This window comes from Mobula hypostoma, chromosome 18 (genome assembly GCF_963921235.1).
Source record: "Mobula hypostoma chromosome 18, sMobHyp1.1, whole genome shotgun sequence".
Lineage (NCBI taxonomy): Eukaryota > Metazoa > Chordata > Chondrichthyes > Myliobatiformes > Myliobatidae > Mobula > Mobula hypostoma.
Genome location: NC_086114.1, coordinates 60,153,343 through 60,171,310, shown reverse-complemented (window position 1 = coordinate 60,171,310; position 17,968 = coordinate 60,153,343). Strand labels below are relative to the sequence as shown.

At 40.9% G+C, this 17,968-nt stretch overlaps 1 protein-coding gene across 3 annotated transcripts in view; it reads left to right on the top strand.

Moving 5' to 3' along the window:
• Window positions 1-17,968, top strand: part of ice2 (interactor of little elongator complex ELL subunit 2) — a 133,925-nt gene that overhangs the window by 80,317 nt on the left and 35,640 nt on the right. For all 3 annotated transcript variants that reach the window (XM_063070969.1, XM_063070968.1, XM_063070970.1), the window contains exons 12-13: window positions 9,051-9,135; window positions 13,865-13,915. In XM_063070969.1, coding sequence (XP_062927039.1) covers window positions 9,051-9,135; window positions 13,865-13,915 — 136 coding nt within the window. The remainder of the gene's footprint in view (window positions 1-9,050; window positions 9,136-13,864; window positions 13,916-17,968) is intronic.

The following is a 17,968-nucleotide window of genomic DNA, read 5'->3' as shown; positions in this document are numbered from 1 at the left end:
GTTTACAAATTATTTGGCATAAAACTGCACAGAATAACAACAAAATAACATACATATTTAAGACACACACAAAAAATGCTGGTGAACGCAGCAGGCCAGGCAATGTCTATAGGAAGAGGTACAGTCGACATTTTGGGCTGAGACCCTTTGTCAGGACTAACTGAAAGAAGACATAGGAAGAGATTTGAGAGGGGGAGGGGGAGATCCGAAATGATAGGAGAAGACAGGAAGGGGAGGGATGGAGCTAAGAGCTGGAAAGTTGATTGGCAAACGGGATACGAGGCTGGAGAAGGGAAGAGGATCATGGGTTTGGAGGCCTAGGGAGAAAGAAAGGGGGGGGGAAGCCCAGAGGATGGGCAAGGAGTTATAATGAGAGGGACAGAGGGAGAAAAAAGAGAGAAAAAAAGGCGGAAAGAAAAAAATCATAATAAATAAATAAAGGATGGGATACGAAGGGGAGGAGGAGTACTAACGGAAGTTAGAGAAGTCAATGTTCATGCCATCAGGTTGGAGTTACTAAATTTTTTATCATATTTAAGTCACTCAGTTATTTTTTTCTCTCTCCTGTCTTTGGCATTTACCCATTCTTTGTAAACTCTATCTCGACTAATAAAACTTCCATCCCATTGATAGCTTTTGATTCTCATTAACATATCCAAATGACATTCACCTAAACGGTTTCTCAGCTTGTCTTTGAGTTGATTCATTAGGCTAAAACCTCGCTCACAGTCCGCACTAGACGCAAGAAAGGTTCCCCCAATGTCCATCAACTGTGCAAGGTCGCAAAACTGTTCATTTTGAAGCACAAATGCCACCATTTGAGAGAAGTTTGAAATCGATTTGGATTTAATTTTTTCTTACACGGAAAATTTAAAATCATTAAACTGTCTAACTATTACAATATTTTCAGCTAGAAAAATCATGATATTTTAGACATAAGGCATTAACTTGTTCATCGCCAATTCTGAAGTCACAATCTGCAATTGGGGAGAAATCAAAAGCTGACCATTCTTGTACCTCAATTTTGATCTCCTCTGGGTTTGATCGTTTTCGCTCTCGCTCATCTGCACTCAACCATAACATGCATAACACTCCTGTAACAGGTAATGACAGGTTCTGATGTCTGAGCTTTTGTACACCGTACAAATGCGATTTACTTGCCAAATGACGCTTTAAAAAGTCAAGTTTCCAAATATCATCCCACTTCTTTCCACTAGCAAATTCTCCAGCAACTTTCGCATCACAATACAAACAGATAACTCCAGTTTCTGAATCATACATAAATATTTCTCGTAGCTGAACGTTCATGACCTCATGAGCTTTCGGTGTAACAGTTTCTACTATTTTGTTAAGCCATTCAACTTTAAACAAAGTTGCAGTTCTTTTGCGCTTTACGCCCTTCACTTCTTTTGAATTTGACATAGTGAATCAGTATTTTTTCCAATAAAAACTTAGTAAGCTATCTACAGGATTTGAAACAGATCTTTGTAAACTTTACAATATGAACACTGTCTGCCAAACATGGCTGCCGCCGTGATGCAGCTGTACAAACCGGAACAGGAAAGGTGAGGTGACGTAAGTTAGTGACGTGCATTGTGGTATTTGAAAAACCGACTAACTAATTAACAGAAACAGTTAGCTAAAAGATTCTTTTCAATAAGTATAATTATTAACTACTACATTATTTTAGGTAACTAACCTTTTGTGCGCACATTAATTTCCTTTGTGCGCCGGTTGAAAAACGTGTGTGCACGCGCACACATGCACAGCTTAGAGGGAACTATGGTGCAGAAGAGGTTTACCAGGGTACTGCTTGGATTAGAGGGTGTGAGTTATAACCTTAGTTATTTTCCCTAGAATATCAAAGGCTGTGGGGAAATCTAACACGGGTTTTAAAATTATGAGAGGCATAGATAGAATAGCCACTCAGAATCTTTTATGCAAGGTAAAAATGTCATACAGTATAGGACATGTTTGCGATGTTAGAGGGGGGATATTTAAAGTTGACGTGAAGGGCAAGGTCTTTTACTTGGAGAGAGGTAGATGCCTGGAGTGGGTTACAGTAGTATTTGTGGAAGGAGCAATTCTATGGAGTTTATGGCGTTTAGATAGACACATGAACATGAAGCGAATGGAGGAATATGGTTGATAAGCAGGAAGAAGATGTTTTGTCTAAATTGGTGTTAAGATCGGCACAACATCAAGGGCCGACTGTCCCATGCAGTGTTGTGCTGTTCTAGACATGGAAGTCCACTGTTAACTGTGCAACCTTCACCGTGATTTCATCTTTTCTGTGCTTTAAACATCTAGAAAGCTGAGGAGGCTGTCTGTCAGACGGGTACCTCCCCAACCTTATCTCATTTGCAACAGGCTGATTGTTGAATTACCTCTAATGCACTGAAGTCCTAATTTGGGATTATTAGTAACTAACAAAATCAAAATTCCTGATTATACATGTCTGTATATGTATGCTGTTGTCTTCCTGTCATCTTGAATCAGTCTGGCCATTTTCCTCCGACCTGAATGCTGTGATGTGCTTGTCACTGCTGCTCCTTGAGATCCAGATAATGCCCCTGCCGTTGCTGCTTCCTTGCAGACTTTGCAGCACATGGAGCACTTGCACAATGGTACAGCTTCATTGGTTGAGTCACAGTTTTTGTGAAGAGCAGTGGTTTCTATTTCATTTGCTTATGCATTCTATCATTAATATTTGACATGACTGTGAGTGAAAATAATGGCCAAAACATTGGATTCTTCACCTATTGCGAGTCCAAGCATACATCTTCTCAACTTTTTCTGGGTGTGTTTAGGTTACAGACATTGGAGTACTGTAAATTCTGTATAGAATAACTTCAAGTGACTAACTTTCTAAATGCGAACCTTGGGAATTGTTTAAGGACTGAGATCATTTTGGATGCTTCCATACATTGTCATAATACAATCAGAATCAGGTCTATTATCGCTTACTTTTATATCTGTTTATCGTACTGCAGCTGCAAAGCAACAAATTTCATGCCAGATAAACTGTCAACAGATTATTATTAATTACAAAATATATAAATAATGGAAAAAATGACAACGTGTTTACTGACTGTTCAGAAACCCGATGGCTGAGGAAAAGAAGCTGTTCCTAAATTATTGACTGTGTATCTTCATGCTCCTATAACTCCACCCTGATGGTAGTAATGAAGTGGCCATGTCACAGCTGGGGACAGCCCTTGGTGTTGGATGACACACAGTCTCTTGAAAGTGTCATCATAGGTGGGGAGGGTTGTGTCTGTGATGGAGCTGGCCGAATCTGAGTCTGCAACTTTCTACAGCGATTATGATCTTGTGCATTGGAGACACCAGACCAGGCTATGGTGCAACCAGTCAGAATGTTCTCTGCCATACATCAGTAGAAACTTGCTAGAGTCTTTGGTAACATACCAAATCTCCTCAAACTTCTAATGAAGTAGAGCTGCTGGTATGCCACCTTCATGATTGCATAAATATGTTGAGCCCAGGATATGATATTTAATTAGATCATTTTCTCTGAGCTAACTCCCTGTGAACATGTAGACAATTTAGTTAACAGCTAAGGCACTACGAATAATCTAGATTTCAAACCCAATTCCATTTGTTTACTTCTGCTTCTGTCAAGTTTATCTCAAATTTGCCATATTCTGGGTCCTTCATTCTAATATGCAGTTGGGAAGTGTATATAAATATGCAGCAACAGAAATTAGGTTAATTTTTAATTAATGAAGGAACCATTCTATCTTAATTTGTTGATAAATCAAAGGTAGATGCAAAAGTACGTTGTGAGGATGACTCATACAGTCTGAAAAGGAGTAATGGCTTATGAAGATGATGTCCACTGCCCTACTCAAATCTATCATTTTGGATACGTGAAGAAGCTGTAAGAGATTTGTCTCACATAATTTCCGATACACAAAGCTATGTTAAATATTCCCAGTTAGAACTTGCCTATCCAAATGTTGATAGATACTGTCCCTCAGAATTCCCTCCAGTACAGTAACTCAGACCACTGATGTCAGACTCTCAGACCTGTAGTTCCCTGGCTTGTCTTTCCTGCTGTTCTTAAGTAATGGTACAACGTTCAACGTTAGCCACCCACCAGTTTTCAAGAACTTCACCTGTGGGTAAACGTGACACAAGTGTACATTTCAATGAAAGCAGCATCGCAGGTAGGTAAGGTAGTGAGGAGGGTGTTTGGCATGCTGGCCTTCATTAGTCAGGCCATTGACTTTAGGAGTTGGCAAGTTATGTTGAGTATATCAGATGTTGATGAGGCCGTACGTGGAGTATTGTTTACAGTTTTGACCCCCCCCTTAATAGAAAATATTTTATTAAACTAGAAAGAGTACAGAAAAGATTTACCAGGATGTTGCCTCAGTTTGGAGGCCTGCATTACAGAGAGTGGTTGTGTAGCCTAGAACTTTATTCCATGAACATAGGAAATAGAGGTATATAAAATCAAGAGGGACATGCTCTTTTTCCCAAGGAGGGGTGCAAGTGCCACAGGTTTAAGATCAGAGGCAAGAGATCGAATTGAATTGACTTTATTTCTTACATCCTTCACGTACATGAGGAGTAAAAAAGTATCAAGGGCAGCTTCTTCACACAGAAGGTGGTGCATATTTGGACTGAGCTGCCAGTGGTTGAGGCAGGCACATTAGCAATATCTAAAAGCCATCGAGGCAAGTACCTGTACAATATAGGAGAGGTTTAAAGAGCTCTGGGCCACATCAGAACAAATGGGATTGGCTTGCTGTGCAATACATATGGACGTGCTGGGCAAAGAGTCATTTCCATGCCTTATGACTCAAGTATGAATGCAAATGCCTGGGCAGTTTCTTCCCTAGCTTCCCATAAGATCCAAGGATGTACTCGGTCAGGCCATCCACCTTAATGTGCTTACAGCTGCCAACACCACCTCCCTGTTATCCAATAGGTAATCATTCACTTCCCCATTTCTTTAGCATCTAACATTATCACTACTTTCCCTCACTTAGTTAGCGTTCTAGAATATAATGTGTATTCTTTAGGGTATTAATGATCTGGATGATGGGGTGGTAAATTGGATGAGTAAGTATCCAGATGACACTAATGCTACGTCCACACTACACCGTATAATTTTGAAAACACCGGTTTCGAGTAAAAATGACAGGTGTCCACACTAAGGGTTTTTCAAAGTATCTCTGTCCACATTAGACAGATATTTGGGCGAATCTCCTCCTACTGGGTATGCACAGGACACACAGAAAACAAGCGAAGAGGAAACGATATACTTGGTGCGCGTTTGTCCAGTTACAGAGTAGAAAAACTTAAAAGGAATTGCTCTTGGCTCTCACGCAGGAGGATTTAAAACTAAAAAAAGACAAATACTGGAGCGTATGGAGGCAACCGACAGGGAGTTCACAGACAGTATGGCCTGACTGATGACGAACATTGAAAAACTGACCAACTCTGTTGCATTAATAAAGCACCTTGTTAAATGTATAAAACGTCTGCATCAGTGTTATCTTGTATTTCCATACAATGTTACATTAGGCTGTTACACATCTATTGTCAGAGAAGTACTTGCATAAATAGGTAAACCACCTTCATACAAGAAAGGACAGAAAACAGGGCAAAGTGAGTATACTTATTTATTCAGTAAGCTGTGGGTCAAAGTATTTGGTGAGTACGTTTCTAACTCTTCTGGCTTTAGTCTCGTTGCCATCTGTTCTGAAATTGTTAGGTTCTGCGAAGCACAGAATCAAATATCGCTGTGATGATTGTACGCTCTAGTATCAATTCTTTGGCGACAATAAAGTAGTAATAATAAGAAGAAAACAATGAAATGCCGCGCTGTCGCCATCTGTTGCGGCACGTCATGACAGCGGTTTTAAAAAACTCCGGTTACCCCGTACACACTGCAACGGATATTAGGTGTCTTCAGATTTATTCACGCTGGAGACTGTTTCTGAAAATCTCCATTTTCGGGGGCTGAAAACGCCGTTTCAGTGTGGACGGAATGTCAAAACGAAAAGAATAGGCTTTGTTTTCAAAATTATCTGGCGTAGTGTGGACGTAGCCTAAGATAGGTGGAGTTGTGGATAATGAAGTAGGTTTTCAAAGCTTGCAGAGAGATTTAGGCCAGTTAGAAGAATGGGCTGAAAGGTGGCAGATGGAGTTTAATGCTGATAAATGTGAGGTGCTACACTTTGGTAGGACTAATCAAAATAGGACATACATGGTAAATGGTAGGGCATTGAAGAATGCAGTAGAACAGAGGGATCTAGGAATAATGGTGCGTAGTTCCCTAAAGATGGAATCTCATGTGGATAGAGTGGTGAAGAAAGCTTTTGGTATGCTGCCGTTTATAAATAAGAGCATTGAGTATAGGAGTTGGGATGTAATGTTGAAATTGTGCAAGGCATTGGTGAGGCCAAATTTGGAGTATTGTGTACAGTTTTGGTCACCAAATTATAGGAAAGATGCCAACAAAATAGAGAGAGTACAGAGGAGATTTACTAAAATGTTACCTGGGTTTCATCACCTAAGTTACAAAGAAAGGTTGAACAAGTTGGGTCTTTATTCTTTGGAACGTAGAAGGTTGAGGGGGGACTTGATAGAGGTATTTAAAATTATGAGAAGGATAGATAGAGTTGACGTGGATAGGCTTTTTCCATTGAGAGTGGGGGAGATTCAAACAAGAGGACATGAGTTGAGAGTTAAAGGGCAAAAGTTTAGGGGTAACATGAGGGGGAACTTCTTTACTCAGAAAGTGGTAGCTGTGTGGAACGAGCTTCCAGCAGAAGTGGTTGAGGGTTTGATGTTGTCGTTAAAGTTAAACTGGACAGCTATATGGACAGGAAAGGAATGGAGGGTTATGGGATGAGTGCAGGTCGGTGGTACTAGGTGAGAGTAAGAGTTCGGCATGGACTGGAAGGGCCGAGATGGCCTGTTTCCGTGCTGTAATTGTTATATGGTTATATGATATAGGGAGATAAGGTTATGCAGAGTAGGAAGAATAGAAAAGCAGGATGTGACTTCAGTGGTAAGTGAGAAATGAATGCTGGTGTTTGGAGGGATCTGGAGTTGTACATGGATTGCAGAGTTGGCATTCTGATACAGATAGTAATTAGGAAACCAAATGGAGTAACAGCCTTCATTGAAAAAGATTCAGAGTATATGAATAGGGAACAAAAATAGAAAATGCTGGAGAAATTAACACAGGTCCTGACATTGGTTTGCAGACACAAAAATTTTTCTCTTTTCACCAATACTGTTTGACTTGGTGAAAAGGCTGGATCCACTAAGTAGTTCCAAAGTTTTCAATTTTTATTTAAGAGATTAGATATTTGATTAAAGAAAAGCACATAATATTGCCAAAAGTACTAGTAAACTTAAAAATTGCAAAAATGTTCAGAACTAGCAAAGATGACCAAAACTTTGAAATGGCAAAGAATGTAGACTGAAATTGTTTTTGAAAATGATGGAAAAGAACAATTGCAAAATCTTAGAGGTAGCAGCAGGAACAACAGAGAGTGGACAAGTTGCTGGGTGTTAAGCAAATATTTTGCATCAGTCTTCACAGTAGAAGACTATTAAAAAAACTAGATATTGTGAGAAATTTTGTTCAGTGAAACATAAGGATATTAGTGTAGCGGTCACTTTAAATGACGTGTTTAATAACATATGGTGCACTGGTGTTCATTGGGGCACAAATTACAAAACCATGGAAGTTACTTTGAATCTTTATGAAATGCAATGTTTTTAAGCTACAACTGATATACTGTGTGCAGTTCTGGTTACTACATTAGAGGAGCAATATGAAAATCTGAGAAAGGTTGTCGAAAGATTCACTGTTCATGATTACTGGAATGGAGGATTTCTGCTCAAAAGGTGCGCTCAAAGAACTGAGATTCTTGTTTTCCTGAACCCTGATTTCACTTAAAACAAAGTTTACCAAGTGTAATTGTGCATACTGTTTTGAAATTTTTGCACTTAGTAAAATATTTTCAAAGTTCAAAGTAAACTTATTATCAAAGTACATGTATGTAACCATATACAACCCTGAGATTTATTTTGTTGAGGACATACTCAATAAATCTAATAACCATAATAAGATCAGTGAAAGACTGCACCCAGCAGGGCGGACAACCAGTATGCTAAAGACAATAAGCTGTGCAAATACAAATGAAAAATAATAATAAAATAAGCAATAAATATCGAGAACTTGAAATGAAGAGTCATTGAAGGTGAGTTCATAGTTGAGGGAACATTACAATGATGGGGTGAGTGAAGTTGAATGAAGTTATTCCCATTGGTTCAAGAGCCTGATGGTTGAAGGATAATAACTGTTCCTGAACCTGGTGGTGTGGATCCTGAGGCTCCTGTATCACCTTCCTGATGGTAGCAGCAAGAAGAGAATATGACCTGGGTGGTGGGGGTCCCTGATGATAGATGCTGCTTTCCTGTGACGGTGCTCTGTGTAGATGTGCTCAATGGTGCGGAGGGCTCACTATCTCAATAACAGTGCTATGACTGCGCTCCCTATCAAAGTGCTAATTTTCCAATGAGACATACTGTAAATCTCCTGCCATGCAAAAGAAGGTATAACAGATGTTGAAGATTTTAAGAGAAATAAGAAAATCTCAGTTTTGATCAATACTTCTCTTGCTGTAACAGAGTGAAAGCTTCTGTACTCTTTTGTATGCAAATTACTGTGCTAACTTCTTACCTAACAGCAGGAGATCTTCAAAGTTCATTGGCTGCTTAATTAAAAAGCCTTGTGGCATTCTAAAGTTGTGGAGTTTGCTGTGGGTAACCCTAGGTAATTTCTAAAGTACATGTTCGGCACAGCATTGTGAGCCAAAAGACCTGTATTGTACTGTAGGTTTTCTATGTTCTAAACTTTTTTGTTTGACCCTCTATTACTTGGTTTAAGCAACCATATGTCATTGAACATAAGTAGAAAGAGTTGTTTGTTCACTTCTATAAGTTTCCTGTATTATTAATGATACACTTTTAGTATATCTATCCTTTGTTATTTTCAGGTCATATTGATGCCTTTACCTCAAAGTTGATTTTGATTGACCAGTTTCCAGCAGCATCAATGATAAATAAACTTGGATCTTTCAAGTAAGTCAATGGACTACATGACAATACTTTTTTGGTTCCACATTCACCTTTCCTGCTACTGCTGATTGCTAGTCAGATTAAGCTGGAAGTAGAACTTGCTGAAGTCACAGGAGGCTGTATGTGACGGAGCTGTAGCATATCCTTTCTGCCTCCTTGGTATCTCTGAAGCTCCTTGAACAGAACTAGCTGGCCTCTTTCGTACGTCTCCTATTGTTTCACTTTCTAATTACTGTATCATCGCCTTTGCCTTATCCTAACATGCCCGCTCTGGCCTGCTCATCCTCAGATTCATGTTGCCTATTGTGACTTTTTTCATATCTGGTGTCATCCTGAGTCTAGTGTCAAATTCTTGGTTTGACATTCTGTGGTGGATTTTCCAGTATTTCCTCAGGATGAAGATTAAAGTTGTCATCTTTATCCCACTGCTAACTTGTGTCCGTCTCGTACACTGACCACTTTCTCTATAAAACAATATACCGGATCCTCTTTGAGTTGGTTACTTCTGTAAAATTGTCCAGCTGAACTCTTGCCTCAGCCCATCCTCTCCAGAAACTCTCATCCATGTTTTTTTTTCCACACTTGATAATTTCAGTGCTGTCACAACATCCTCTTACTCATGACCTTGTTGTTGGTGACTTGTGTTGATCCTCTGGTGACTCAAATTTAACATGTAAAATTGCTATTGTACCATAACAACTGTAGCAGCTAAAGAGGAGGAGACAATGCAAACTATCAGATTGAAGCTCGCCTCTAAAAGAGCAATATTGTCAGTGCTATAATCCTGTTGTTTAGTTTTATTCTCTCTCACACATGCCCGTCAATTTCCCTTTTATTCCTTTTGCTAGTGAACTTACATTAAGGATAACATACTGGATAATTAAACTCGCCCCAGCATGTCTTCTGGATACTCCACATAAGCAGTACCAAAGGCCAGGATTGAATCTGGGCCACTGGAGATGAGAGGCAGTCAGGATTAATCTCTCCTTGTCTCATAACTGTTTTTCATCTTGCAATTCCTTTGATGCAAACTTCAGTTTTGTCATGAATCTACCACCTGCTGTACCTAAAGAACTTGCATTCTTGTTGCTTCTCAGCATAGAAATGGCTTGAGATGCTGAGCTAGGTAAATAGGGAGGAGTAAGAACATTTTAGAGCCTGGGGCTAATTGACAGGTGGAGGTGCAAGGGTGCAACATGGAAGTAAGAAGAGGCCAGAGACAGAAATGCAGAGATAAAGTGGTGGGAAGGGTTTATCTCAATAGAATGCATTGAAGCTTTGGCTCAACTTGCCATTGGTAGCACTACTTTTACCCTCTGTCTTCTTCCCAGAATCTTAGGCCCTTTAGACTCGTTACCTGATATTGTCATCTGCGATGTATTATGTTGTTAAAATGTGGGTGGTTTGTCCCGTCATATACTGCACCACATAGTACTTAGAGTCTCAACTAATGTGGAAGGTAACTCTTATTGACCAAAGTGAGGATCACGCATATTACAACTTGTTGAAATTTTTCAAGGTTTCAAGATGAAAATGTTACTGGTTGACCATTGAAAACGATGAGAGGAAATCAGGGTAGTAAAACTGAGTATACGTTCTGAAAGAGTTGATTTAGTTGAACTGACCTAGACCTGCCTTGCTTGCTTGGCATAAGCCTAACTTGCCACCCTGTATTTTCCACCCACCCATTATGAACCAGAATTGGGGATGGGGAATGCACAATGTACTACACATCTGTCAATTCAGAATCAGAATTCAGAAACAGGTTTATTATCACCAGCCTGTGATGTGAAATTTGTTAACTAGCAGCAGTTCAACGCAATACTTAATCTAGCAGAGAAAAAAAAATAAAATTAAAAAAATAATAAATAAACAAGCAGATCAATTATGTATATTGAATAGATTTTAAAAAGTGCAAAAACAGAAATGCTGTATATTAAAATAAAAAGTGAGGTAGTGTCCAAAGATTCAATGTCCATTTAGGAATTGGATGGCAGAGGGGAAGAAGCTGTTCCTGAATCGCTGAGTGTGCGCCTTCAGGCTTCTGTAACTCCTACCTGATGGTAGCAGTGAGAAAAGGGCATGCCTGGGTGCTGGAAGTCCTTAATAATGGACGCTGTCTTTCTGAGACACCGCTCCCTAAAGATATCCTGGGTACTTTGTAGGCTAGTACCCAAGATGGAGCTGTCTAGATTTACAACCTTCTGCAGCTTCTTTCGGCCCTGTGCAGTAGCCCCCACCCCCATACCAGACAGTGATGCAGCTTGTCGGAATGCTCTCCATGGTATAACTATAGAAGTTTTTGAATGTATTTGTTGACATGCCAAATCTCTTCAAACTCCTAATAAACTATAGCTGCTGTCTTGCCTTCTTTATAACGACATCGATATGTTGGGACCAGGTTAGATCCTCAGAGATCTTGACACCCAGGATCTCTATCAATTATGCAAAACAGCAAATATAGCAAAGCTTAAGGCAGGATTATATCAGTCAGAAAGAGAATTCATTTGGTCTCCTTCAAAGTTACATTTTAAAATGTTGCGGTCATCTCTTCTTCAAACTAATAGTGAGCTGGTTAAAGCAGCAGAATCATATTACTACTGTGGGTGGTACATCACTGGTTTTCTGGCTGGATGGTCGCGTCTCTATTTACACCCTGAGCCTGTAGGTGTAAAAACACTCACTCTGTTGCAGCAATGTCTTCGGGTCATTCTTAGATCTGCAATCTAATCTTTAATAATAAGAATGAGTGCTAGTTATAGAATAGAACCATCAAACACAAAAGTTGTTAAAATGGACAGAAGAATGACAGATAAAATATAATCACAATGGATGTGAGGTGATCTATATTCGGAGGACTAGTAAGGTTAGATATATGCAATGAATAGTGGCACCTAAGGATATATTAAGGCACGAATAGACGTTAGTGTATAAGATTAAGGATTTCTGAATGTGGCAACATGTGTAGATGAAATAGTGAAGTGATAGTTGTCTTTATTAGCCAATACTAATCGAATACAAGAACTAAGAGGTCATGTTATAAAGCATTGGTTACTGTAGTTCTGATGTACTTTTGGTCACCCCATTACTGGAAGGCCCGTGATTGCACCCAAGATGGTGCAGTGGATGTATACCTGGATGTTGTTTGGAATGAAGCATTTTGGTAATACGATCAGTCTTGATAGGCTGTGTTTGTTTTCCTTGGAGCCGAGTTTACTGAGACCGTGTGTGCCTGATAGAGTGATATAATGTTATAAGGAATTTCACAAGAAGTATTTAGGTGGTGTCACGTGACCGGCAACAATGAATATCAATTGAGTCAGGTTTTATAAAAACAAACAAACATTTATTAAACTCTGCTCAACAATAGCAAAAAATATTTAAACGACTAATTTAACCAGAAGTTAACTGCTATATGGCAACTCTGCGAAAGCAGTTCTTAAAGTGGTAAATTCGAACACAGTTCTTAGAATGGTAAATTCGAAAGTCCAAGAGATTTATACAGTCAAATAGGAGAGACGTTCCTAAAGTAAACAATTCCTCGAAGACGTGACGTTACTGCTGATCCAGCCAGAACCTGCCTTGTCCGCAGGATTCATGACGACGGAAATAAAATGGTTTAAAGGAACTGACCTTTTCCTCTGGAGAATAGACACTGCACAATCCTTCCTGCTTTAGCAGAGGATATCTCAAAATGCAGGTCACTATTTCTTGAACGAAGATTCAATAAAGGTCGATCCTCTCCAAAACTGCCAAAAGATATCAGTTTTACTCGACTCGGCGAGTTCCTGTACTTTATTAAGGTCTTCACTCTCCAACACTTCTTACAACAGAAAATAGAACTCCACTTTAAAAGGAAACTGCGTTATAAGACCAATACGCAGCATAACGGAGTATCTGATAAATAACGAACTGAACTTAACACTCAGCTGGAAAAAACTAACTGCGTCACACCAGGGGTCTCCTTTTATATACCTGGTGAGAACATGTCATCACGTGACCTCACATCAGCTGGAAAATTACATCATGTGACCTCCACAAGACCATTACATCATGCTCATCAGATACTCAATTACGTCATGGTCATAAGACAGTCACAAGGTACCCATGAGGTATGTAACAGTGGGCATTTAAATCACCAAGTCATCAAAGATTATAGATCAAAAGCAGGCTACTGTGATTCATGATTATGTGTAATTGTTGGTTGGCATGGACAAGGTGGGTTGAAGGACCTGTTTCTATGCTGTACGACTATGACCCTAAAACTGTTCTTATTCTCAGCAATATTCAGAATTTAATAAATATACAGAATGAAAATATAGGATTGTTACCTAGTAATGTTGAAGAATAACTTTTGAGCGCAAAATGTAGACATTGAACGCTGTTCAAAGGACAATTCTTGCTCACCCAGACTGGCATTTCATACAGGTTAACACGGGGTTCATGTATGTGCCATACACTTGCAATCAGACTTGTCCAACCATGTGCTCACCACTTTATTTGTTACCATGTTATCACATGCAATGATAATAGTTGCAGAATTTTAACAACTGTATCTATTTCTTGTGAAGCAGCTGCTGCAGATTCCTGAAAGTGAATTATTACTGTTTCCATCCAGTGGTGTCTAGGTTCTACAATTCAGTTGTATTTCCAATGTAATGTACCTTTGCTTTGATTTTATTTTCTCCAGTCTCATTATGATTCTTAACCATATTATTTCTTATTCTTGCAGCCCTGTAAATTCATTAAACATTCTTCACCACATTCTGAGAAAAGTCACAAGGTGAGTGCTCCATGTACAAATGTGTGCCTTCCTGTGTGATATCTTCTTGCAAAATTGTGATTTGGGTGTTTACACAGTGGACAAACTGATAAAGAATAGAAGCAGTGGTTAACGCGACACAATTATAGGTCAACCTTCAATAATCCGGCACCGTTGGGACCTGAGGAGTGCTGGATTAGTGAAAATGCCGAATTACAGAAGGGTCACATTAAGCTATAGCTAACCGCCTCATCATGCCTTTAAAATATCAAAGGATTCAAAGGTTCTTTTAATGTCAGAGAAATGTGTACAATATACATCCTGAAATGCTTTTTCTTTGCAACCATCTACAAAAACAGAGGAGTGCCCCAAAGAATGAATAACAGTTAAATGTTAGAACCCCTAAGTCCCCGCCCCCCGCTCCCCTCCCTCCCGTGCATAAGCGGCAGCGAGCAACAATCCCCCCCCCCCACCGGCAAAAAATAAAGCGCACCCGCTACCAGCGCTCGAGCATGAGCTAAGCCATAGCAAAGACACAGGCTTGCAGCTACCCTAAAGACTACATTGCACTCGTAGTTAGATAGATAGATATACTTTATTGATCCCGAGGGAAATTGGGTTTCGTTACAGCCGCACCAACCAAGAATAGAGCATAAATATAGCAATACAAAAACCATAAACAATCAAACAACAAAATGCAAACTATGCCAGATGGAAAATAGGTCCAGGACCAGTCTATTGGCTCAGGGTGTCTGACCCTCCACGGGAGGAGCTGCAAGTCCGATGGCCACAGGCAGGAACGACCTCCCGTGCGGCCCAGTGTTTTATCTCGGTGGAATATGGCCGAAGTCCAACAGTAAAAAGTTCAATATCCGGGCTACAAACACATTCCTCAATCGTAATATGACCCGGATTGCACCATCTGTTGTTAACCAGAACAGTAAGCACCCAACTCCTTTACGCTTACCACTCTCAGTGCACCTCCGGTCAGCCAGAATGGTCTGGAAGCCCTCCATGGAAAAGTTTTGATTGGGTATGTCCTCGTGCAGCCCCGTTCCAGTGAAACACATCACACTGCACTCCCGAAATGTTCTCTGACGCCTGGCTAGCGCCGTGAACTCGTCCATTTTATTACCCACTGAACTCCTCTTCTCCATAAGTCTCTGTTGTCTTGACCTGGTCCTCTTTCCTCGACTTTGTGATCCCCCTCTGCATCCTCTGTGTGTTTTCCTCCAGATTTCAGTCGCTCTGCTCGCTAAACCGGCCGGCATTAGCACAAGCCACTGGTCCCTGGAATAAACAATGCGACCATGCTTCTGTCCCGCTAATGAGACGTGTCGGAATGTAACTATTTCCAGCGCTAAAAACCCAAATAAAACTCTCTCTACCAGCATGTTAGAGAGGGTGCAGCTTCGATGTGTTACTGTGGAAAAAAAAACAAAAAATAATGTAAGTTAAAAGTAAGAAGAAAAAAGTAAGAATACTGATCGGAACGGCTGTAACAGGCTGCATGCACGACGGGCGCATGTGCACTATCTGAGGGAATCCTCATTAGTTTCTTTTCCTCTGCTTAGTAACATGCTTAAATTCAGCGAGTCACCACGTCTAATCTGAGGCCATAGGCAGAAGAGAAAGGAGCAGCGGCCGGGCAATACCAGAGGGCAGTGCACGGCAGCCGGCAGGCGGGTGAGAAGGCGGACAGATCCAGCACACGCCAGCTGCCACGCAGCCACACCTCACACAAATGATGTTAATAAATGCAGGAAAACAAGCAGAAATCACCTGTCTGTGCTTACAAGAGCGCGCCAATACGTGAACAGATCTAGCACAACTGAAACAATGCGCAGCAGATTGGTACGGTGGCCCAGAAAATTTGAAATTACAGTTGTGCGGAAAATTTGAAATCAGTGCGGATTGTCGAAGGAACCGGATTACCGGTAGTCGGATTAGTGATAGTCGACCTGTATAACTCTGGACATTCTGGAGTTCATTTCCGATACCACCTGTCAGGAATCTCTGTGCATCCTCCCTTTGTGGGTTTTCCAGGGTGCTCTGGTTTCCTCCCAGACCAAAGACGTACTGGGTAGGTTAATTGGTCATTGTAAATTGTCCTGTGATGAGGTTTGCGTTAAATTAGGGTTGTTGAGGGTTGCTGGGGTGGTGCAGTTCAAAGGGCCAGAAGAGCCTACTCTGCACCATATCACTAAATAAATAAATAGAGCAAGACTTCCTGTACTACATGCTACTAAGAATAAGAGCGTGTGGTAGATGAATACGTGGCTGGAGGGTTGGTGCAGAGGACAGGATTTCACTTTTTCTGAACCATTGGAATCTTTTCTGCAACGGAGCTGACCTGTACAAGAGGGAAATGTTGCAGCTGAACTGGAGGGAGGGGTGGGGGGAATTCCTAGCAGGCAAATTAGCGAATAGTACTAGGGCGAGCATAAACTAGGTTGGCAGGGGCTGGGATCCAAAGCAGAACTGAGGCATATGGGAAGTAGGAGGTTGCCAGAATTCAATGACAGTAAGGTTAGTAGACAAGACAGCAGCAGCACAGTATGGCAGGGAGCAAGGAAAGACTGTAGGATTAAATTCCATTTATTTAAATCAGAAGGCCTGACAGGCAAGGCAGATCAACTCGGGGATGGCTATCTACATTGGACTGGGATATTACAGAAACATGACTAAGGGACAGGGCTGACAGCTAAATATTCCAGAGTACAAGTATTATTGGCAGGTAAGAGATGGTGGTGTGTGGGTAGGAGTTGGATTTCTGATTGAGGACAGTGTCAGGGCACTCGTACTCCATGAAACTACTAAGGGACCATCCAGTGTGGTTTTGTGGGTGGAACTGAGAAATAAAGGGACAGTCATCTTCTTGGGATTGTACTGTAGGCCCTTTTATAATCAATGGGGATTAAAGGAACAGTTATGCAGGGATATTGCAGAATGTTGTAAGAGTAAAAGGTTTGTCCCTGCATAGACTGCGTCTGCCATAGTACTAAGGGCTTATAGTGGTGGAAATATGTTAAATTCAAAGTTCCAAGTAAATTTATTATCAAGGTACATATGTAGTATGTCACGTATTCAGCCCTGAGATTCATTTGCTTGCGGGCATACTCAATAAATCCATAATACAGTCAATGGAAGACTGCACCAACTTGGGAGTTCAACCAGTGTGCAAAAGACAACAAGCTGCAAATACACAAAAAAATAAATATCATGAACATGAGATGAAGAGTCCTTGAAAGTGAGTCCATAGGTGATGGGAACATGTGGGGCAAGTGAAGTTGAGTGAAGTTATTCCCTTTGGTTCAAGAGTCTGGTAGTTGAGGGACAATAACTGTTCCTGAAACTGATGGTGTGAGTCGTGAGGCTCTTGTATCTTCTTCCTGATAGCAGCAGTGAGAAGAGAGCATGTCTTGAGTGGTGAGGGGGTCTCTGATGATGAATGCTGCTTTCCTGCAACATTTCTTTATGTGCTCAGTGGCAGGAAGAGCTTTACCTGTGATGGACTGTGCCATATCCACTGCTTTTTGTAGGATTTTCCATTCAAGCTCCTTGGCCTTGCTGACATTGAGTGAGAGGTTTTTGCTATGGCACCACTCAGCCAGATTTTCAGTCTCCCTCCTATATGCTGATTCATCACCACCTTTCATTCAGCTTACGACAGTGGTGTCATCAACAAATTTGAATGTGCTATTGGAGCTGTACTTAGCCACACAATCATAACTGTAAAGTGAGTAGAGCAGGAGGCTGAGCACACAGCCTTGTAGTGCACCTGTGCTGATAGCGATTGTGAAGGAAATAATTGTTGCTAATCCAAACTGACTGGATACTCTTTGGTCGGCCTGAAACGTGATGATCTACCAGCACATGGAGTTGTCCATGGGAGAATGCTGCTGACTGGCACATTCTCGGCAGCAGGAGTACGTGCTGAGGGACGCCCTAAAACTTGGTGCAGCCACCGCAAGGGTCCGGTGGGGAAGGACCACAGTTTAGGGTTCTTCTCTCGCGGGAGTGTGAAGGGTCGGGTGGTGGGGAGTATGCCCCTCAACGATGGTGTGGAAAGAT